The 23,449-nt window shown below is 39.8% G+C and overlaps 2 protein-coding genes across 4 annotated transcripts in view; one reads left to right on the forward strand and one right to left on the reverse strand.

The window, feature by feature from the left end:
• LOC122863260 (steroid hormone receptor ERR2-like) overlaps positions 1 to 23,449 on the forward strand; it is a 118,776-nt gene that overhangs the window by 24,566 nt on the left and 70,761 nt on the right. For 2 of the 3 annotated variants that reach the window (XM_044169576.1, XM_044169578.1), the window contains exons 1-2: positions 2,748 to 2,882; positions 11,788 to 11,965. The gene's annotated coding sequence lies outside the window, so the exon portion shown is untranslated. Of the gene's footprint in view, positions 1 to 2,746; positions 2,883 to 11,787; positions 11,966 to 23,449 lie in introns of those variants that run through there. The other variant, XM_044169579.1, reaches the window with a different exon arrangement.
• Positions 2,505 to 13,602, reverse strand: LOC122863261 (transforming growth factor beta-3 proprotein-like). The gene is made up of 7 exons (XM_044169581.1): positions 12,791 to 13,602; positions 8,090 to 8,253; positions 6,461 to 6,590; positions 6,150 to 6,257; positions 5,411 to 5,576; positions 4,996 to 5,149; positions 2,505 to 4,426 (listed from the first exon to the last, which is right to left on the reverse strand). The coding sequence occupies exons 1-7, from the start codon at positions 13,134 to 13,136 to the stop codon at positions 4,268 to 4,270; spliced, it is 1,227 nt and encodes a 408-aa protein (XP_044025516.1). The 5' UTR covers positions 13,137 to 13,602; the 3' UTR covers positions 2,505 to 4,267.

Consider the following 23,449-nt stretch of genomic DNA (forward strand, 5'->3'; position numbering starts at 1 on the left):
GTTCACCCCTTCACTCTTTTCCAGTAACTATGGCCGCTGGCTTGACTTGTATATGTATGTGTATGTGTATGCTCTTTTGTGTGTGTGTGCGTGCGTGTGTATGCTGTATTACACAACTCTTTCCACCCTGGGTCCTGAGAACTGGTCTGATGTGACCTGATGATTTTATTGCAGCAACAGGACTCTCTCTCTCACACACACTCACACACACACACACACACACACACACACACACACACACACACACACACTTACTTTCCCTCTCTGTCTCTCACTTCCCCCTCTCAATTTTTTTCTCCTTCCACATCTGTTAATCTGCTCAGGGAATAGCAGCAGACAAGAGTTTTCCAAACCTCTGTGCATTTACGTGTCATGCAATTCATCATTGGTAAGTTTTGGAAGAGCACAAGTTCTGAGAAAGTCAGATTCCAACCCAGAAATGGACCCTGAACTCGAATCAGGGCTTCCTCATCCAGTAGCCGGGAGCTGGAAATAGGTTTATTGCAGGTTTGGGGTTAAGGTGGTCAGCTTGCCCCCAAAAGGAGCAAACAATGTTCTTATCTGCTTCTTCAAACCATCCTTGAGTGTCCTTCTGCTAAAAATTAAAGTCCAGACTCAGCAGAATCAAGATAATTTTACTTTTAAAATATTCAATAATTTCCAAAAGGTATATGTAATAAAAGAAGAGAGGTAAGAGGAGATAAAATTACCTGCTGAGGTTCTTTTTGGATCAATGATTCAGCAACCACATATTTGTCGTGTTGCTTAGTGTGCCTCATGCGTATTTCATCTTATAGTCTTTGGTAATACCAAATACTGAATATTAAGACAACCACTCTTGACTCACATTTGATGAGCATGTCCCATCACTGCAGCGTAAGCTTTACTCTGTCTCTCACTGTGAGCGTTTCACTGTCTGTGTGCTGTTCTGCTGAACAATGTGGCTAGCCGCTATGTGAGCCAAAATGACTCCTTGCATAAATAAAAAGACCCAAGCCAAGCTAGTGCCTCTGCTAGCAAAGGCCTCGCCATTGCTAACCCCTCAGCCTGCTTCCATTACACCGACATGGGAAAAGATACTCTGGAAGAATCAGCTATATTATTTTACTCTTGCTGGGAGTCCACCCAGTGAACAACCACCCAGTTTTGGTTGCATTTACTGACTTGAAGAAGTAAACAGTGAAATGGAGTTGCAGAGCAGTTGGTGTATGTGATTTTAAACTTGTGAGAGCCTTGCTGGGTTGAATTACTTAATGTTTCTAGCAGGCACAAATGATGGACTTAAATGTAAGTAAGTGACATGACCTCTGCTGGCTTTTGCAGAAGGTTAAAAGTCAATCATGCATGGGGCACGGCTGCTCTTTACCAGTAATGTGTTTGTTAGTACAGGGCTGTCTGCAAAGCCATTAAAGCCCCGACCCCTGTTTCTAGACCTTGTCATGCCCTGTGGTCTTTGTGTTTCCATCATGGTTCATCTCTGATTGATTGTGACAGGGAACAATAACGGGCACACAGAGAAAGGGAATTCTCTCTGGCTACGTGTCAGTCCATATTAGCTCAACCCAACGCCCCTCAAATCTGTGCGGCTGGTTGCCAGTCCAGTAGTGAAGATGACATAAGAATGTATGCTACAAGTTTCTAAAAAGCCACCCTTAAAGGCTTTATAATGTGTAAATAATGCTATATAGATGAGTAATAAGCCATTAATAATAAAAACGTTAGGGTTAGGGTTTTTATGTATCTAACATAAGCTGCAGTTACAAATGGTAATAAAATCATGAAGCTTCACGAGTTTCTCACTTTTAAAATAGGTCAACAAGTTTGCCGTTTTTATGTTATTAATTTATAAACAAAGTGCAATGGGTTTCTAATAAGCCATCTGTTCAGCTTCAAATCATAATGAGTTTAGAAATAATCTATTTATTTTGGTTCAGATGCTCTGCAGCTCTTTTTCAAAAGGTCAAAGGTCAAAGGGTCCATTGGAGTGGTCTTCATGATGAATTAAATAGCTAAAAAAGACCAAGCAAGTGTCATGCTGAAAGAGCATAAACACCTAGAAGCTGGTACCAAATGTATAATACGTTTCTCAGGTTTATGTGTGATTTATATATTTTATGAAAAATAAGAGAATAAAGAGATGTCTGCACATTAATATGTACTGAAAATAAGAGTGATTGCTTTTTGCCTGGGAAAGCTGTTAAGCAACAATCCCTCAGAAAGAAAAGTTGAATTTATTACTCTGGTAGAAAAAAGCCGCTGCATGCGCCTGCAGGAAACAGGTGGGACTGGTGAGATTCAAGTAAGAAAAATTATGTTTGTATGGAACCAAAACATTATGAGAAAATAGCTTTTAAAATGGCATTTCAACATGGCAGACAAGACCAGTGGGTAAATTCATCATTTCCTAATTTGGAGTTAAATGTTTTTACAGATCTATTACAGATTTGATTATTTAATAAATGCAATGCAAGCGATTCTTAAGATTTAAAAAGGGCTCATACAGGTTTTGCATGTGGTGTTTTTAATAATAATCACGATCAACAAGTCAATCAAACAATATTACTGCCACAAAACTTCACCTAAATGTCATCTAAAAGCAAGATGACTCTGACTGGGCGAATGTCAAACAGTACAGGGATTCAGAACTGTTCTCCTGACTCGGAGAAAAATGAGGTCTAACTGTACATCCAGCCACCGTCATGTTATGACTTTTTCCCCCTCCATCTTCATTTTTTTGTTCCATTAGGGCTTCACACTGTAAAAGAGCACCAAAACAAACAGAGACGGAGCAGAGGGAATGAAAGACTGCAGTGTTTTGGGAACACCAGAGTCCTGACTACACATGTGATTCCTTGTCAGCTGGCTGGAGTGAAGGGTGACAGGTGAGTTGATAGGAAAGTAGGATAAAAAAGAAGTAAACAGCATTTTAAAGTACATGACATTTCCTGTTATTGCTGGAGAAAAGTGCTTCTGGGGATAGTCACCTTTTATAATAACAACTAAGACTTTAGTCAAACATATACTGGATCACATACAACAGGTCAAACTAATTTGTATATGGAGAAAAAAGTTGCATATTCTTTCTAAATCACAAGAAAATGGAACAGTACCAACAGTTTAACATAAAAGTATTTCCACCATGGATAACGGAGATAAACATACATTTTTATCCCAGTTAGTGAAACAATCACTATATGACAAGTTGCATAACAGACCAAATCTGCTATTAATGTAAAAGAAATCTCATAAAAACCTGTTGCGTAACACGTGTTCTTTTCCAGTATATTCTTTGATGTCCCAGAAATAATTTGAACCTGTTAGGGATGAGGACTTCCAGTGAATGGCAGTGTGCTCATGGCTAGTTTCCATCACAGTTCTTCCCTGCCATACAGGTCCCCTCTTCTTCCATCCATTCTAATAGATGCACCGCAAAAAAAAAAAAAAAAAAAAAGGCCATTGCTGCTGGCTGGCCAAACAAAGAAAAGCTTGGCTCAACTTCTTTGTTCATTCACTTTCCATTGCAAATCCAACAGGCATTCTCTCAGCTCTCCTTTTCCCTGACCACAGCTATGGCTTTGGATACAGCAGCAAGTCTGTCCTTTCTCCTTTTGTGTTTGAAGATAATGTCCACTGTTTGAAGGGAAGGGAACTTAAGTTCAAGGTAAAATCCAGCCTGAAAGGACTCTTCGACCACCAGTCTATATTAGGTTTATACTATTAACAATATCATCCCAAGGCTAGAAACAGGAAAGCTGCTCTACTGACAATGTAGCGACTGTAATTTTGTGGAATATTTGCAGAAAATATACCACAAAGTAAGTCTCTTTCGTTCATTGTCCATGAAGCAGCTCCAGGTTGTTTTTCTTTTTGTTACAGATGGATTTGTACAGGGCTCTCTGCAATCTAGCTTTAGAAGTTTGTTGGCCACCTTCACAAATCTAGAAGGAAATATTTTTTAAGATCATACTTTGATTGCAAAATTAAGTTTGGGTTGGACTTTTTAAGATGAATATAACTACTTGTCATCCAGAACTGACTGGGAGGGGAAACAATTAGAAAAGAAGAAAAAATAAATGATGACCTAAAGTTTGAAAGAAAATCTGCATCCTTAAAAATGTGTGACCTCCAGAGTGGTGTTCAGATCTAAGCCGTGAGGCCACAGGGTCAGTTTAATATTTGTCACAGCTAAGAGTCCAAAAGTCAGCTTGCATGGGTTTCGTCAGTACCTAGTAAAATCCTGCCATACTACCTCGTCTTTCATGTCTTCTCAGCTACACTTGCAAGACTTGACAATCATGTTGGAGAGCTGCTCCACTTTGGGGGTTCGTCCGGAGTAGTAGAGTATAGTGAGCGGTTCCAGGTCTTGAGGGACACAGCAGGGGGAGGCTGATGCTTCCGGATTCAGAGTGTTGTACAGGCTCAACAGCTATTGGAAAGCACACAGGAGAGATAAAAACTCATTTTCAAATAGATGAAAAATGTATTATATCCAGTATCTAATGAGTGATGGAATCTTGATAACATGCTGGCTAATTTAAATCAGACTCTGTGACTGATATCTGTCACAGAGAATACTGAAACATAACAGTGAGAATTCTAGATGGAGATTTAATGACCAAATAAAAAATGTGGCAAATTCTAATATGCTTTTCCCACATTTGCTGGAAGATTAAGGTCTACAAAATCCTGCCTGTTTGTCTAAAAGTGTTTGCTGGACACAAGGTGGTGTTGAAACAAAACCATATAGTGCATGTGTGGGCTTAGAAGAACCAAAATATTAAGCTAACTACTAAAAGTTAGATTAAGATGGTCAAGAATAAACTTCACACTCAACACTATCAACTGTTTTTATAGGGACTATTTCTTCAGTAGAAAGTAGTTCCTAAGAAAACTGTTTACAGTGAGTTCTCCAGAGTATGGGGGGGTTGTAATTTTCACTGTGAGAAAGTCTTTCACAAACTCTCCTGTTTTGTATCCCTGTTGGGTCCTTCTTACCGAGCTGTGTGTTGTGTCTGAGCTCCTCAGGTAAGGGCAGGGCCCGGAGCAGTAGTTGGCATCGTAACCACTGGGCTCATGGATCCACTTCCAGTCCAAGTCACGCCGGAAATCGATGTGGAGCCGCCGAACACAGCAGCTCTCCTCTGTGTTTCTGTAATTAAGATGCACAACAATAGTGTAATCAGTACCCAAATTAACTTTGGAAATGGTGCTCCTAATATTTAATAGCTTATTGATCACATCTGGGGTATACCAAATACAGTATGTTGCAGCATATATTTGGGATATTACAATATGTGTATAAGCTGATGCATGCATATACCAAGTATGAAATTAATAAACTGAACTGACCCAAAGACTAAATGTACAAGTATGAGCAACTATTGCTAAAGATGATTTAAGTATCCCTTACGAGAAACAGTAGTTTGTGTCCAGCGCTCTCTTGCGTCGACGTGTGGACTGAGTGTCCAGGCGGTGGGGTGGGATCATCATGAGGATAAGGTGAGGCAGGTACTGTTCCTTTTTCTTCTTTAGGTGATCTAGATCCAAGCGACTGTGCTCCTCATCTCCATCCACGCCTTAATTATAGACATGATCGAGGTGTACTTAAACCAGCTACTTAGTGGCTTTTTTCTTTTATAATTTCCCTCAATCTGAGCATACAATTTGCAAAATTAGTGACTATGAAACTGTCATCCCTGTAATTCTTTTACACAATGCAGAAATGAAAACACTAAGAAAAAAACAAAACAAGCTAAGACAAAACTGCCTTATTGTCTGACACGTTTCTAAAAGCAATTAAATTTAATCTTAGTCCTCTGAGGCAAAAGTTGAATGAGACAACAGTTCACCTTCAATATAAAGACAATCATCAGCACTGCCTCTGATTAAACCATATTGTACCAAACTGTGAGAAAGTGAGAACTAGACAAATAATCTGGGATTATTTGCCAGAATTAAGACATATTTTAAAAAATAATTCAAGAACAAATCTTGTAAATTGTAGGATTTAGGACCATATGAATATGCACTAACTGATAGGAGGGATGGTAAGATGGTAAGAAGACATTAACATTTACAGACATTAGAACAAAAGAGCAACTAACACCTGGCATAAATAAACTATATGACAAAATATTGCTGAAGCCCACCTTTAAACTTCACCTCCAGCACCTCGTTCTCATTATCAATGATGTCACCATTTGGGTTGAAGGTGTGGCAGGGACAGTGCACACTGATTTCCAAACCCAGATTAGTTCCTGATGGCAAACAATTATGGGAAAGAGGGTTGTCAAAAACATTTATTTTCTAAAAAGAAGCCCAAGTCAACACTCTCTCTCTTTAAAACTCAATAATTATAAGAGAAATGCAAGTCACGTTTCAAACATGTTCAAACATGGGATGATCGTTAGGATTAATGATAGCTTTTAGACACAACAAATGACAGAGTCCTCAGTCTCACCTCTGTTCATCAGCCATTCCCGCACTGTTTCAGTTACATCGAAGGAGACCCACTCTGGAGTACCTTTGGTCAGCACGTTCTTGGCTCCAATGTAGCGTTGTTTCCTAATGTGTTCGTTTGGCCTCACAATCTGCAAAGCAATAATAAACAGTCACTGAAAAGTTTTCTCTCAGTACTGAAACAGCTTCAACAAAATAACATGTAGAATAGAGCAGACACAGGACAGGATGTTGGTGCAAGAAGAAGCTGTTATTTGTCACACTCGTGCCTCGTTCTAATTACCCAATTAGAGTTTTGATCAGTTGAAAAGAATCATGCTATGAGCTAAGATTTCTGGAGCATGCAAACGGATGATATAAAGTAAGTAAGTAAATAAAATTGCAGCATATATGTGACATTAAACTCAATAAGGTGACTAAAACAAGACTTAAGAGTCTACAGTGATGCTAGCGGCTTTGTGAGGTCGCACTTAGGTGCTTTGAGCTAAATGCTAACGTCAGCATGCTAACATGCTCATAATGATCATGCTGATGTTAAGCAGGTATAATGTTTACCATGTTCACCATCTTAGTTTAGTGTGTTAGCATGCTAACATTTGCTAATTAGCCCTAACACAAACTACAACAGAGGCTGATGTAGTGCATTACATAATAAGGGTTAGTAGATGTGTATTTTTTGGGGGGGGTTGGCCTTTTGAAGGAAACATTCCATAGCCAGCTGACTGACAGACAGACAGCCTAGGAAACAACTGCCTATGTACACATCCAGCAGACATGGAGCAACGTTACATTTGTGTCCACCTGATAAATGTAAGTCCAATATTTACTCTTCTTTTAGCTCTGTTTTTCTCTCCTGAGGGAAATATCTGGGTCTTTAGCTTGCAAGCTGTTCTACTTTCTTCACCAGCTAGCTGGTGCAATTGTCAGATTAGCAGTACATTCAATATAAACAGCTGAAACAATAATACACTTTTTAAAACTAGAGTTAATGTTGGTAGTTGCCTGCAGTATTATTCTGTGTTTGGTCATATTTGTCTTTTTGGGTTTGTCATGACATCACTCCTGACCAGAGTATCTGTATATGGTGATATTTGAATGTTTTTTAATAATTATCTTTGTATTGGATCCTTAATGCCAAGGACATTACAACTGAATAACAGGGACCTGATGACGACAACTTAGAAAAGTGTGTTGCATCATTTCATCACTCAGTAGTCCTTTTTAACAGCTTAATAAACTTTGCATACTGTTTTGAGGACTAAATGTTTAAGACCTCTACATAACCAAAATGAGGACCATATTAGATCTGGGCTGCCAGCGCTACACTAACAGGATCTCTGTCCCGGTTCTACAAACATTCTGCAAGCCTGTTGAGCTGTTGAGCTTTTGTTACCCATGCCTGCAACCACAGTTGGATTATCGTTGGCTCTCTTTGTCAATTAAAGCCTGAAATCATGTGGTGGAGAACAACTAACCAGCTTATGTAAGAAATGTTCCTGACAGACTAGAATTGAACTATCTAGGAACAAAGATTACATTAAAGCAAAGACTTTGAAGCTCCTTGTTGCCTTGACTGTGAGCTTTGCCTTTGATCTTAGTAGAAGGACAAGGAAACGGTACCTTTACGCACCTGGTAGAGCTCAATCCGCTGTTCATTCCTCCTGGCGCTTGAGTTTGGCTCCCTCAGAGCTCGAAACTCTGCTCTGAAGAGGTTGGTCGAGTTCCTTTCCATGGCGGAGACGTTGAAGCGGAAAACCTTAGAGGTGATGCCTTTTGGGCAGTAGAGCAGATCGTCTGGAGAGAGAGCGAGAGAGAATAAAAGTTTTGTGAGAGAACAGGCTTAGAAATTCTTATCAGGATCTGATGCAATATAAGCAGTTTATGTCCGAACACAGACCTCAACTGCTACATCACCACTGGGCAACAGATACTTGCTTTGTAATCTCCTTCATATGAGTGTAACAGTTGAAATGAAAAGTAGGTAGGCCCTTTTCACAGCAGACGTTTTGACTTGTAATTGTAGGGGTAAAAGCACAGGTGTAACTAATAACATTAATGATGGCTCTGTTCTATTGAAGTGTCCCAATAAGCCATGACTGTGTGACAGTGAGCCAGCATGCACAATACCAGGAGCCAGAAACAGAAGCGGATAAATGGAATTCAGCCATCATTTATTCTATAATTTAAAACCTGTGCTTTTTCTTCTGTGACATGTCAAAATGTCTTCTATGAAAAAGGCTATTAAAAGTTCTTTTTTTGCCATAAGTCATGTACATGAAAAAACATATTTGATATTACTTCATCTGACAGCTGTGTAGCAACAGCCAATGTAAAATTATTTATCACTTATTATTACTACTCCAATAATAAAACTAATAACATGTGACCATGAACAAGGTGTTGCCACCATAAAACAAAGATTGCTGATTTGTGAAACTTATAGTCACGTCTGCAGCTGATATTAGAAGCTGTGAATGTAAAACATTAAAGTTAATAATAGGGCTGCAACAAACGATTGCTTTCATTATCGACTAATCTGCCAATTATTTTCTCGGTTAATTTTTTTTATTTTTTAAGACAAAGAAAAACAACAAATCCTTACAATTGAGAAGTGGAAAAATTACTTAATTGATTATCAAGATATTTGCCGATTATTCTTCTCTCGATCGACTAATCGATTAATTGACTATTTGTTTCAGCTCTAGTTAATAACACTCACTGTTTTAGCCTCTCTCCATTCACAAGACAATTGTGAGAAAAACTTTTTTGGCTGAGTGAGGGAGGAGTAGGTTGGAGGAGGTTTCATGCTCCAAAGAGGTACAGTACTTTGTTAACTGAGTTGGCAAAAAAATTAATAATTTCAAACTCTAGATGGCAATGCAATGGGTACTTTATTCCTTTTTTGAAATTGAAACGATACTTTAATATGTATATAATGGCATGGATTTACAGTAAATGTTTTTTTATATTGTGTATACACTAGAAGACTTATAAACCCATTCACACCTAAAATATGATCTTGGGTTTACTGACTCTTTAATGGTGGGCACTAAGTTTATCAGCCCACAGTGAATGATTAGTGCAGTTGCCTCCCTTATCAAAATTCCTGTGTTTCTCTAACACATTTTGTCTATATTTGGTGGAAATGAAAATGTTGTAATTGAAATAGCAATATTATTGAGCTTAGTATGACTTCACTTCCCTGGTATCTGCGTATCAAAAACCCTGCTATCCTCGGTCCCACTGACAACTTTTTGGACCCAAACCCCTTTCTGACCATGATGACTTCTCCACAAACCCAACCTCAGTCATTGACATATGCCAGATTCTGTATGCGTACCATGCTATAAAAGGAAATATTTCCAATGTTTGCAGTCCAGCCTCTCAATGCAGTCATTTGCCAGTCTTCCAGCAGCTTTCTGCTTCATTTGCACCTGTCACGGATTTGTGTTGGTTCACAGAGCTGCCTCAGATCCACCAAAGGTCAACAGTTTACCTTCAAAAACCATCAAAAAGTGAGTGTGTGTGTTTGCCCACATTAACCAAGGGAAAGAGAGTGATGTCACTGGCTCAGAGTCAAAAATGTATTCTCCTCCTATTATACCACAAGGGGCAACACCCTAAGGTGGTTGTGTCTTCATAACACTGGCTTCACTCACAGTCTGCTGTTTATACCTGATCTTAAAGGTATTGTGCATTACATATTTGCTTTCTTGCCAAGAGTTAGATGAGAATATTATCACTCTTATGTCTGTACGATAAATATGAAGCTGCAGCCAGTTAGCTTAGCTTAGCGTAAAGACTGGAAGCAGGGGGAAACAGCTAGCCTGGCTCTGTCCAAAGGTAACAAAATCAGCCTAGCAGCACCTGGTACGATTTTGGAGACAAATTATGTTGTCCTGCCAATAGGAGCATCAGATCATTATTAAGTCAAATCATTTCTGTATCGTATTGATAATATATTGTGTTAACCTGCTGGTAGGTTATGTCTCTTTATTGTCATTTAACTGAAGAAAATTGTAGTCGTCCCCGCCAGAGTAGAATGAGAGTTCAGCACAACAAATGTACAAAAATGTTCATCTTGCCTGCTCCAGCATGTGAAAATCACATTAACCAGTCTCAGTGAGCAGGCTCAATGTATGCATGTGGATATATAATCTATTGAGATATATATATATATGAGATCATCTTGGACACATAAAAAAACACTGCCATGCCAATACCACAGTTTTAAGATTGACAAAGTAAATATGGGAGAATATTATTAGCTTGTCAACATTCAAGTATCTGAGTAGTAGCACACACACACACTACTTGTACTATCTTTGTGAGGACCGTCATAGACATAATGCATTCCCTAGCCCCTTACCCTAATCAGTGGTCTTCACCCAACTGTTGGAAAAAAAAGTACACATATGTAAATCCGTCTTACATCTTTGTATCTAAAGCCCATCTGTGGCTCTGAAACCACCAGACCAACTCGAGGCACCTACTGCCTGGCGTTTTTTGTCAAAACCATTTTGCAAGATTCAAAACAGAACATTGCTGAGGGAAAATAGGTCTTTTGAGAAACACCTGTTGATTTCAAAGGGACTGTGATGCAATGGTCTTGGCTTTGCTTTAGACCATGAGGCCCTCTTTGGCTCTTCCACACGCACAGCATTTATCCTATTCTACTTTCTCAGTAATCCAGACTCAGTCGAACCACATGCTGTATGAATCTCCCTCAAGTGCTGACACATGTCCCTCTCAGCACAGGTTTTCCACCTCCAGTTCATAGCTTTTAATTCTATAGAGGAAATAGTTGTGCCAAATAGAGGTTCAGCACAAATCACTTGGAGTAAAAAAGAAAAGAAAACGTGAGCCTAAAAGGCCTTTACAGATTATCTTGATAAATATTTCACAAACAAAATAGAGCTTGCTATTAACGAAGCAGCGAAATGTTACCTAATGTTACCTAGAGGCAATAAAATCACAGCACAGTGGAATTATTCAGGTTTAAGGGTAGGAATGCCGGCTCAGTTTCACACTCAATTTAGCAAAGTTAAACCTAAGCAGTGCAGTAAGTGATCTCATGCTCATGGGCCACCCGTGTGGGTAATTCACTGGCCAAGACAGGCAGTGGGGTCACTCTAAGCTCCATCTCAATGGAGAGCTGGGTGGTAGTGATGTGTCAGTGTATGCCAGGGCTTCACGGGACCCCACTGCTCCTTTTACAGACAGACTCCAGGGGAGAGAGGGATCCCTCTATCCAGGCTAACGGGGAGGTCCTTCCATCATCTAACTTTCCCTGTCCACCTTTAACTTTTCCTACTCCTTCTCCTAAAGGCATCCCCATCCGCCTGGGCAGATGTCCCTCTCATTTTGGCCTGACTGGAAAGGAAGTGAGAACATCTGGGGAGAAGGACAGGATCCATGGAGGAAAAAAACAAGAGGAGGAAGAGTGGAGTCAGGAGTAGGAGGAGGAGAGTGACTTTCCTGGAACACTGGTGCAGGGTTAAAACAGGTTGGTGAGCACTACAGTAACAAAGCACATCCTCCAAGTGCACAGTAAGTTCACCGTTCAGTTTTACAAAACCTAAAAGAGCTCTGACACGTCTGCGTTCTTTTAAAAGAGAATGCTACAAATATAAATATTTCTGAACAACATTTACACTTCCACTCTAAAATGTATTTTGCCTATTGTTAACTTTGTTTGAGCTTCACTGTGCAGAATGATGTATGTGCAGAGTTTGACGCTGTTTTCACATTCATCAGCTGAAGTTGAAGTCTGAGTTTAACACGTGTACATACAAGATGATTATGTGACATCACAACTAGTCTGCAACTCTACTAATCATGGTCCAGTGTGCAACATAAACAAGTGTGATGTGGGAACTTGAAGCTTCCAGCACACATACACCGAGAATGGACTTTACATTGAAGTAGGAGACCTATTGTGTCCAGCAATTAAACTAATAACAGAATTTTCAAAGAGAGAGAAGGAATAGATGTAATTTCATGACGTTTTAACTAGGTTTGGGAAAAACCATATCAGACACATAAATATTCAAAACAGAGTATTTTCACATATCTTAAAACATGTCTGGAGGGGATTTTTAACGTGCAGCACACCAAAAACTCAGTGATTAAAAGAGTTGCTAAACTGCAAGCTATAAATACCACTGATATTTATCAATGACACAGGAATAGCTATAGTTTTGAGATTGATGCGTCTGGCTGGCACGGGTTATACATTTGGTGCGTAATTGCGCACTACGGACCTGCTGCTGCTGACATTAAAACGAGAAACGATGGAAACTTAGCTGCCCTGAAGAATTGTAATACTTACTGCTTTCTGGCGGTCCGTACACCATGTTGAACTTGTATATCTCTTTGGCATAGTACTCTGTCTCTGTGTTGTCCTGACCGCAACTTTGCTGCCGATCCCTCCTAAGCTCCTCCAGTAGCTCCTTGGTGCTGTTATACAATGCTTGGATTTGATAAGGGATTTTACTCGGTCCGAGGGAGTGTGGAGGACTTGTCAACCGCAGTTTGCTTAAGATCTGACCTCTTATCGCCTCGACCCTCTTCCTTTTCACATGATCGATATCCACGGTTGCACAAGTTGACAGAGAAGAGCTCAAAGTCGCGCAGTTGAGGAGGAGGACAAACAGTAAAGCCTTACCCAAATGCATCTTTCTCTCTGCATTTGGTTCGCTCGGTATCTGAAATGTGCAGATTCCCAGGCGAGGACTGCCAAGGTCAGTGTCAATTAGCCTTCAAATCAAACTGATAAGCCCTGCGGTTGTTTCTTTCAACTTCCTTGGGAACTAATTATGAAAAACTTCCTCACTTCGTTATCAGCAGAAATCCAAGTTGGTGTTCGCCCTTTAGACATTACTCAATTCAAAGTCCTGAACAACAGAAACACTCCCGCACAGATGACATTTATCCGGCACAAATATATCTGTAGAAACAAATAGTCTTTTCGTTTGCATTCTTGTGCTCAATCCAGCAGATTTAAGTCGTCCCACAGTTTGGCATACTTCTCCTGTTCTCTGTCTCATTAAAATCTACAGCCTCTATATCGTCTCTGAGGAGGCAGACCGCAGGCTGTCAGGTTAACGAGGTATATGCGACTTAGAGCGCTCGGTATGGCCTCACATGTTTTTTATACCACTAGTTTCTGACGTTTGATGGAGGAGGGACCGCAGGCACCCGGGAATCATAACAGGGCTCACTGCGATGCAGCAGACATCATCTGAGACATAATAAACATGTAAACTAGCCTAATGTTTTATTTTCTCACCACGTCAATCATATGAGCATATATATATCAAGTAGGAAAGTTTTAGCTTTTAGTTTTAGCTCCCCAGTTTTTTTTTCTTTATTAAGAATTCTGAAGTGAAGTAAAGATCTGGTCTTTTTGTCATCCTTTGGTGTGGTTTTTTTTTTTTTTTTGTAAATGTTTTTAATAGTAGACTACCGTCAACTGTGATGTGACAGAGCTGATTCTTCTGGTTGTCTATCGCAGCCTCAGTAAGGATGTTAATGCCCGGGTCGTCCACCCTCTAGTGGCGTGTTGTGGTACTCGCAGTTGCCTACTCTTTCTGACAGCATCTGAGTTGAAGAAATTCTCCTTTTCCTCAGCTAAATTCCTCTCAGAGTGTTATAATATTGCACATGTTCTTTTAAACGACTTTATGTTGTTAAGATGTTTATTCTCCTCTGAAACATGAAAGCTCAACGTTTGCTTTTGATTGCCCTGTCATAGGCTGATACAAGGACAGCTGTTTACAGGCAAATGTAGACCAACACAACAGTCAAATGTAAGTCTAGGACTTGAAATATTAAGTATAAACTCAAGTTTATACATTATTGCTCTGTTTAACTTTAATCTCAAAATTTGGTCTTAAACTTGCTTTGGACAAAAGAGAATTTAAAATGAGTATTTGTCTGAAAATATGCTATTTCTGTGGTAACAACCATAAAAATAACAACTACTGGGTTTATAGATTTTACACATAATAAATCCATGAAGATCCTTCTGATAAATCGCAGTTGTGTCCTTTGTCTGCTGCTCTTCTTTTGCTTCTTACAAAGAGCCACACAATACATATCCTGTTGTCAGAAGCTGCTCTCAAATTACAGAAATCCTTTCAGACTTCTCATTCTGGCGACATGATTGCATTACTGTTCAAAAGAACCAAAGTTTCCTCTCTGTCGGTGCAGATTTTCCCATGCCCTCTGCAAACCACCATCCACACAAAATCCATTTCTCTGCTCTGATGTCTAAAGGTTTATTTGCAGGCATTTTATCTTTTTGATTTTTTTTCTCTCCGCAGTCTGTTTTATCTCTATTCATAGAGCATATCCACATTCTCAGACCTATTTTAGGTCAAAGCTCACTCAACCACTGGAGGCCCCGTACCCAAACATTGGGTCTGGTATTTCACTATTTCTTTTGACCACAAGTTTGCATAGCAAGAATGATTTTGTAGAATGTCCAAACTTGGTAAATATTTGGCTTTGAGTCATGAATCATATGCCCAGGTGCCTGTGTGTACTATATACCAGCACACTTGAATTATTTTGCTAGTTTGCTGGAGTTGGAGATGAATATGAGGTATACAGTATATTGATGATGAAATGTATATATTTACAAATTTTGTCAGAATAAGTTCATTTCTTCCTCAACTCACCATGATACTTTAAATGTGAAAGAAAATGAATAATTCATACATGCTCATGCACCATCTGATACTCTCACTGTTATTATCCACTTTCATAGTCAGATGTCTTCTTGGAAAAGCTGGATGTGATTTATTTTTAACATCACTATCTGTGAACAGTGCATGATGTAGAGCCATTTTGACTTCTTTTGATTCTTTATTGAGAATTTTAGGAATGTGAAGTTTTGTTTCACTGTTTCATTTTCAGTAGCATGAAAATGTGCTTAAATCAGCAATTTGTTGCCCCACATACTGTAAATACCTGTTGCAATAAAGCTCCCTTGTGCTGTTTATGCAGGCGAACAGCAAAAGCTGTTTGTTAATAACTGAGCGCCTCAGTTTCTGTTGTCTTTAATGCTTTGGTCATAGGAACAGTGTTGCTTTTCTGTTTGTTGTTTGGGAATTGGTTTCCAGTAACGTCCCTCCAAGCTCTGGCTGAAATGTCTTCATTCATAACTTTGGCTCAGTGATGTCTGAGCGATCCAAACCCAAAATGGGTGTTTGGGCTTTTTGTTTTTTGCATGATCCAAAAATGAGCAGGGAATGAGATGTCTTCATAGCCATTGTGACACTATTTTGGGACAAGCACTCCCTCAGCCACTTCCCCACAGTCCTACATACTTTGTTACATTGCATTATAGCTTGAGGAAAATTGTGACACAACATAAAGTAATTACCAAGTGTGTAACACTTTTGTCTTTTGTTTTGAGATCTTTGTCCCTGAGGATGATCTTCTTTTGGTAGATAATTTTCCAGTTTGTGTGGCACACCTGAATATACCTGTACTTAATGTGGCTTATTTAAATTAATTTCTATTGATAAATTCTAGCAGTTTACATTCCACTGTAAACTGATGGTTGTTTTGATGGCATAAAAGAGGTTCCTTATTCTGTATATGTGTTGCTGTGGTTTCTGTCTCATCCTTTGGCAATTACTGTAATGTTGGCAGTTCTCCATTAAGCCAGCAGGTGATGCTGCTTAACAAACAATGTCTGCTGTCTGTCTTGACACCAACACAAGAGCAGAGAAATTCAACATCTTAAACATCTTCAGAGGATCATGTTATATAAAAAATCAAATACAACAGCTCTGCCATAAATTCTACCTTTACAAAGACAATAATGTTCAGTTTTGATTGACGCTGTCAGAGAGGTGTTACTTTAACTACATGTTTATTATTGAGGTGTTGAACTGGACTGCTAGGACTGATAGGTGTACCTAATAAAGTGGCCAGGCAGTGTATATTTAATATGTGAATCTGCATCAGCTGACATACTGTAAATTAGACAACCTATATATGAACTCATCCTCGTCATCAATATTGTCAACACCATTGTTGTACAGAAACTCATCCTTTCGTTCTTCCTCTCTGGTCGTATCAGAAATGTTAAAAAAACTAAACGGCAGAGTTATAAATTAATAACTGCCTGCTGTACTTCTGGGTTGAGCATCTATTTCCGTTTGTCTTATCAAGTTTGTGTGGAGAGATTCTGTAATGGGTTGTGGGTCTTAATCAGAAGGCCATACACACATCATCACATGGACTCCGTCTGGTGCACAGAAATTATGTCATCCCACACACACACACACACACACACACACACACACACACTTTGATTGTACTATTCCAAACTGTCTGGGGATTCCTAGACATGATTCCAGACATCACCATCAAAGTTCACTTTTACTCCAGCGTCCTCCAGTGATTACCTCACTGCTGGGTCAGGTTTTAGTGAGTCATTCTCCGGCAATCTCTCCGTCTCGCACAACACACGGAAAAGGAATGCAGCTACAGACCGGAGGATGAAAACAAAAACACATGCTGGTAGCCATACGGAGGAATATGTCCTCTTTTTTTCCTGTAACGTAGGTTTCATTCCTGCTGACTGTACTTGTCAGAGTAGTTGCTGCAACTGTAGTGCTTAACCTCTTCTAGCAGCGTGGTGATCGGGCGACTGTTGTGTTTACAAAACATAAAACGGTTCTTTGGTTTTTAAGATTTTATCATGGTTCCGTAGAGTAGACAGACCTTACCATCTGACCACATACACACAGTCAGACTGCTTAAGACTGGCTAGACAGAGTCAGACAAACCCCAAATACTAAGCAGCATCCTGCCAGATTTCCCTACTACAGCACACTGACAAGCTAGCACAGTAAAGTCTGCTTCGTCTGGGGGTAACAAGCCTATGAGTCATACTTGAGTCAGTTGGATAACAGGAGACCCCTAAAACCCACACCAGCGGAGACAATGATGTGTATATGTCATAGCCATACAACTCAAATGACTCATTTGATTCGTCCACCATCTGTGTTAGTCATAGTTTGTCTTAATACATGTACATAGGAAAGGAATATAACGCTGGCTAGACGATGACTTAAGGTGAGATCACGTGGATCCAGCAGCTTTGTCATTGTTGTGTCTGAGGTTTATGTCTTTAGCTTGCTGCAGTCTTCCAAGTACAATGCTGAAATTCATTACATGACAATTATCTGTCTGCAGAATTAAAGGCTTATCTATGTGTTGTGCATAAGTTTGAGGGAGTGGACAACTTTGCTTGTTGGCAGCTGCAAATGGCTTCAGATGATTAACATTTGAAACATTTTGAATGTTGGTATACTCACAATCTTGGTTGTTGCTGTTCTCAGTCCAGGCTCGACTGTAACTTTTGAAAGAAGAAATAACATTCTTCCACTGACAAATGAAAAGTTTAATTCATAAGCAATAAAATGCACCACTGCTCAGTTCAACCTACTCAGGGGTGTTGCTGCTACAGCCTTACTTGGTCTCATATGACTAGTAGCTTATGGTTGCTAAATGTTAGCTAATGTTAGCAAACTTTAGCCAATTTGTTGACTTTATGACTTTCCATTGCACTATGTTTTAGAATATACCATTATCCTGTACCTGTACTCAAATAAGCTAAAAAGCTACAAGGTAATTCTCATCAAGAAATGAGACCGCTTCACATTATACATAGTTGATTAAATTTATATATAAAAATATTGATTAATGGAGTTCTAAAAAGAAGTGCTGAAAAAACATTTTTCGCCCCAAATATTTACATTTAGTTGTTTCTTTTTCCTCCTAAAAATTCACCTTTGTCATTTGTTATTCTTGGCGTTTTAGCTGCAGCGGTCACAGCCGTGGTCTTTGGCAGGCCTCTGTGAGGGCTTGCTCCCATAAGACGGCACGTTGTGGTGGTCTGATGTCACAGAGGTGAAGACTGTTCACTTTACATCTGGGTCTAAAGGGGTGGTGATCTGCTGAGTTAAGGCCTTTTTGGAAAGCAGAGGACAAGGTGTCATTGGGCCTCTGCATGAATATGAAGTAGCGACGCCCATGATGTTGATTCACACTCCAGACAAATACTGTCACGACTAAGGCTAAACACACTTAGCATTTTTTGATTAGCACTCAGTGTGAGTAAGACAGCAGAAAGTTGCTGTGCTCAGTGATGTTTGTTGTGATTACTAATGGCAGGGTTTGTGCAAATGATTGATGGCAAGAGGCTGTCAGCCATTCCAGTTATGATTCAGCTCCGTTTAATCATGTTACTAAACCACAAGGGATTCTTTTTCAGTGACTTAACTTTCTTCATTTTCAGTGTTGTTTTTATGCTCTCTGGGTTAAAGTATGCAGTTTTCACTACCGTATTTACTGCCGATCAGCTGTATTTAGGAGAATTAGGAAGGAAAACGAGTCTTTCAGTCCTTCTGTAGCTCATCTCTCACTCTTCGAAATACCGAGAATTTTAGAGAAAACCACATCAGGCCTTTTTCCACTTCCCTCCAACTTTAACCCTCCACACCCCCACCTCTGTATTCCCGTAAGTGCTGTAAGTTGGATAATGACGAAATTGGCTTTTGGAATCGCAGCAGCATTGGCACGCGTGGCATAGAAAGTGTCAAAATAACAGAAAACAAAAAGGAGCCAGTCAGTAGATATGAAAGGCCAGAGGTTAATGTCTGTTTTCTGGTTTGGAGGAGTACAATGATTGTGTGCAACTAATCTCTCTCTAAGACACAGACATAGTGTAGATTTGTGCTCACACATATATTAGTAGCATGCACACAAACACAATGTTAATGTGCATGTATGCATTCTCACACACACACATACACACACACAAACTCACAGCACTGGCCAGGTTAGTGCTGGCCTCCTCATGCAGAGTCTAGACAGGAAGCTGGTCCATGCCAGATTAGGGATTTTCTCCCTCACACCCTCACACCGTTACACACACACACACACTCTCTCTCTCTCTCTCTCTCTCTCTCTCACACTGTTACACACACACACACACACACACATACACACAGGGTTACTCTGCTGACAGTCATCTTCTTTCGGTATGTCTGTGTATTGTGTGCTTGGATGTGTGTCAGACAGAGGGAAAAATAGAAAGGGAGGTAAAAACAGAGACTTTGTGACAGAGCCCTGTGTGTACATAGATTTGTGTGTTTATGTACTTGTCTGTCTTTGTTTGAACAAGTCTCACACAAAATAAAAAACAACTCAGCCACAAAGAAACAGATTCTGTGTCAAAAGCTTTTTAACTATATTACTCATTTTTCCTCGACTTTCCACCCATTGAGATGATGAGTCTGAGGCACAGTGTGAAAAGTTCAACTTGTCCTTCCCAGGTACAGGGGCGCACTGCATCCTGTAGTGCTTATCTAAATTAAACCGAGCCCCTACTGTTCTCATCTGCTCACCTGTAGCCCCTGCCAGGCCCGGCCACGACCTTTGAACCCACACAGATGGGTCTGCATAATAAGACACGGGCACACAAGGCTAAGTGCCATCTTGGACATGTTTGATGGGTAGCTATATAGGACTAGGAAAGTCTGAATACTGTATGTATTGGAATGCTAATGGGTTGACCTTTTGAGCAGGTGAGGGTGTGTGTGAAGATGTGTGTTTCTATATTTCTCTGTGTGGGTTGACTTAAGCTTTTAAGCGTGAATACAGATACTGATAAAAGTGTGTGCTTACTGTACACAATCTTTGTCTCTTTGTGCGTTGTTGGCCTGAGGCCAACGTTCTCTTTGTATGGCAGGCTGGGCTGTACTTTTCACTCTAACTGTTTGAATATGCATGGCCTCCTGGCTTGATAGACATGTCAGTATAAACATGGATAATCAAGAGCTTTCTTTAAAAATGTCCATATAGCTGAAACTGTTAGTTTTGAAAGAAAATCCACCTGGTCTCCTAAATGTATTTAAAGTTGCCATTGTCAAAAGAAGAAAACCAATAATTTTTCTTTAAGAAAAAGTTCAGTTTGGGGTGAATTTAACTGTTTTTCCTAGATACCTTTTGACTCTGTGCTCAGTTTGAATGTATGTTGAACTACTGTTTTTAAGACGGTTGCTATTTGTTCCCGTAGACTTCTATGAATTCAAATGAGCAAATTTTCACAGACATGAAAAAGGTCTCCATAAGTTGGTCTGATGCTGAATAAGTAAGAAACAAAACAGTGAAATAAACAGTAAATTTTCCCCAAAACTGAACCTCTTCAGTCTGTCAATTCGGAAGATTCCTGTTTTAAAAAAAAAAGTATATACAGTATCTTTCTTTTTTCTTTAGAATATACATATATATTTAAAATATATATATATATTTAAACCACCTGCATTCCACCTCAGGACATGAAATATTTGATGTGGACACAAAGCAATCCAAATACTTTTCATTATAAAAGGTATAAAGTGCTATTTTTAGATGGAAGTCATCTCCACCCTTCTGTTCGACACCGTCTGAATATATGAGCATATTTACACCTTGTCTTAGAGAATATATGACATATGTGCACTGGCCACTGCTGCATTAACAGTATATTTCATCCCCTTCTTGGTTCAGTCTGTGAAATGGTCCTCTTCATTTCCCACATGAGTGGTTTTCTTATCATCCAGGCCCCCTCTCGCCTGCCCCAGGGGCTGAGTTAAAGTCAATAAAACACCCAAATATTCTGTTAAACATGGGCGGCCTCTGCCATGTGGCCGCTCCCTGCAATGCCTCCTGGGTAATTATGGTAATAACTCAGCCGTCAGAGGCGAGGCCAGAGCCCCCGGGATGACGAGGTCAGACCGGAGAGCCTGAGACGAGAGGAGTGGTGGCGGTGGCAGCTGGGCAGCGGGGTCAAGGTGAAGCAGGCGGGGCTCTCACGTTGCTATCCCATAAACCCTTGCTGTCACATCAGAGGCCGCTGGATGTATGTGGACATCCCCTCTGATCTGTCCTCCTCAAAAATCCAGATGCTGATGAGGGATGATGAGTGATGATGACAAGTGTTTGAGTAGCTTGGTTATTTGTGCGGCCTTGACTGACAGACGCCTGGTCGGGTGGTCGGTAAGAAGGTCAAAATCTGCCTCTGTTTGGGATGTCGGGCTGTTGAAACTAGAGATTGCTAATTGTTGTGAGACGTTTTACTGTAATGGCAAATATTGATGTGGTTTTGAAAAGCAGATTGGGCAGTCCACCATATTATTATTTTTTTTCTTTATTGAGACGGTCAGAAAATTGAGAAAGGCACAGGACAAAATGTTCTGGCGGAATCTGATCCATTATGGGTACACGTGGTCCCAGAGACGGAGGTGTACACCATCACTTTCAGAAATTAAAATCGACTTCTTTGTATTCTCTGTATTATCTGACCGCTTGCACACTCTGACGGCAATCTCTTGTACGATGAATAACAAGAAAGAAACAGAACAGACTCAACTTTTGTATGAATAGATTCTATATCTGCTCATGTTAGGCTTTGAAAGATGATTCAAATGCAATGTAAATAAGAAAAATATCAGTCATCTATACTTTATATACCTTATGGTTTTCATACAGACACTGAAGTGTTCAAATAATTGAAGTGAAGGTTAATACAGAAGTAATTCAGTAGTTTAACTACTTATAAGTTGGTATTTCTCATAATTTTCTTCCATATAGTGATATAATTCTTTGTCAATTTATATCTGTGTATTTATTGTGAAAGGTAGAAGGATTAAAATAGAACCTTCATCATTACAAAGTAAAAGCACACAGTGACTCACTTTGTGTGCGTGTGTTTCTGTGCGCGTACACTTGCATGTGTGGCCCAAGTCTTTCTGCATAACCTATATTTAGACTCAAAGTTATGCTAGCCGAACAATGACAGAAACACAATATTCCCCCATAGTCTGTCCAAACTCTGGTCAGGGGGGAGACCACAGGAAAATGTTACCATTCAATCACCATTTTGGCTTCTTCAGCATTTCTTCATTTCCTTGAACCTTAAATTTTCCCCTCTTGTGCTACTCCTTCATCACCCGAGCCAAGGCTTTGTCTAGGTCATTCCAGTCTCTTTGCATAGAAATATCCTCTCTAAAGTATAAATTTGATAGAAAGTGGAGTGAAGTGACAAGTGTAATAATTTCCAGTGACACACATCTCCATTCAGACCGAAGTTTAATGTAAAAGTGATCAGCGCCAGGGCTATTATCACAGGCATCCAGATGTCAGGGAAAATGAGAAAGCTGAATTCAGGGAAAGTGTGAGTAAAAATCTAACACCACATTGCAATGAATAACCCCATAAGGCACCAGGAAGCTCTCCACTTAAGTTATTTTGAAGCCTAACCAATATTAGTATTGATAGATATGATCTCAACCTTAATTTACTCCATAGATTATAATTTTCATGTATTTTTTTCTGTTTTAAAGTATGAGCATGTGCCAAGTTTTAGATACCCCAGTTCAAAACCCATCAGTTTATTCCTGCCCTGCTTTATTGAACCCTTATTCATGCTTACGTAGTTACATACTGTAGTTTATTCACTGCCATCCACCCTGCAGTTCATTGAGACCCCTGACCTGCAAACAACTATAAATATTTATTTGTGTCAGGTTGTCCAAAAATAACTGTATTACAATAGAGTGTCCTGGAAGAAGTCCAGGCGAGTTGTGCAGCGAGCAGTAGTCAGCATTCAGAGTCCGGCCTCCATGTCCACAGAGAGATAGGGCAGTGTCAAGAGGCAGACATATTGATAGCTTTGTGGTCAACAGGAAAAAAGTCACTTAGCAGGGGATCCTTTGGGTCCAAGGATGTATTTCTGGAACACGCACACGTAAACAAGGAGCAGTTTGGAGTGATGCGCAATGGTTCTCCAGTGACATCCATAAACACGACCTCCGTCCTTTTTTATGACATCAAAGTGCTGATTTTTAAATTAAAGAAATGATTCCAAGGTTAGAAATCTTATCAAATTTGTAACAGTCCAAGTGTGGACAAAATAGACTCA

This window comes from Siniperca chuatsi, linkage group LG16 (genome assembly GCF_020085105.1).
Source record: "Siniperca chuatsi isolate FFG_IHB_CAS linkage group LG16, ASM2008510v1, whole genome shotgun sequence".
NCBI classification, from domain to species: Eukaryota; Metazoa; Chordata; class Actinopteri; order Centrarchiformes; family Sinipercidae; genus Siniperca; species Siniperca chuatsi.

Bases quoted from the DNA above. Each gene is read 5' to 3' on its own strand.
- LOC122863261 (XM_044169581.1), bottom strand. From the start codon at position 13,136: ATGCATTTGGGTAAGGCTTTACTGTTTGTCCTCCTCCTCAACTGCGCG. The intron at 6,258-6,460 runs GTGAGACTGAGG...GTTTGCCATCAG, and splicing joins GGAATGGCTGATGAACAGAG to GAACTAATCTGGGTTTGGAA. The intron at 5,577-6,149 runs GTGGGCTTCAGC...TCTATAATTAAG, and splicing joins GCTGGAGGTGAAGTTTAAAG to GCGTGGATGGAGATGAGGAG.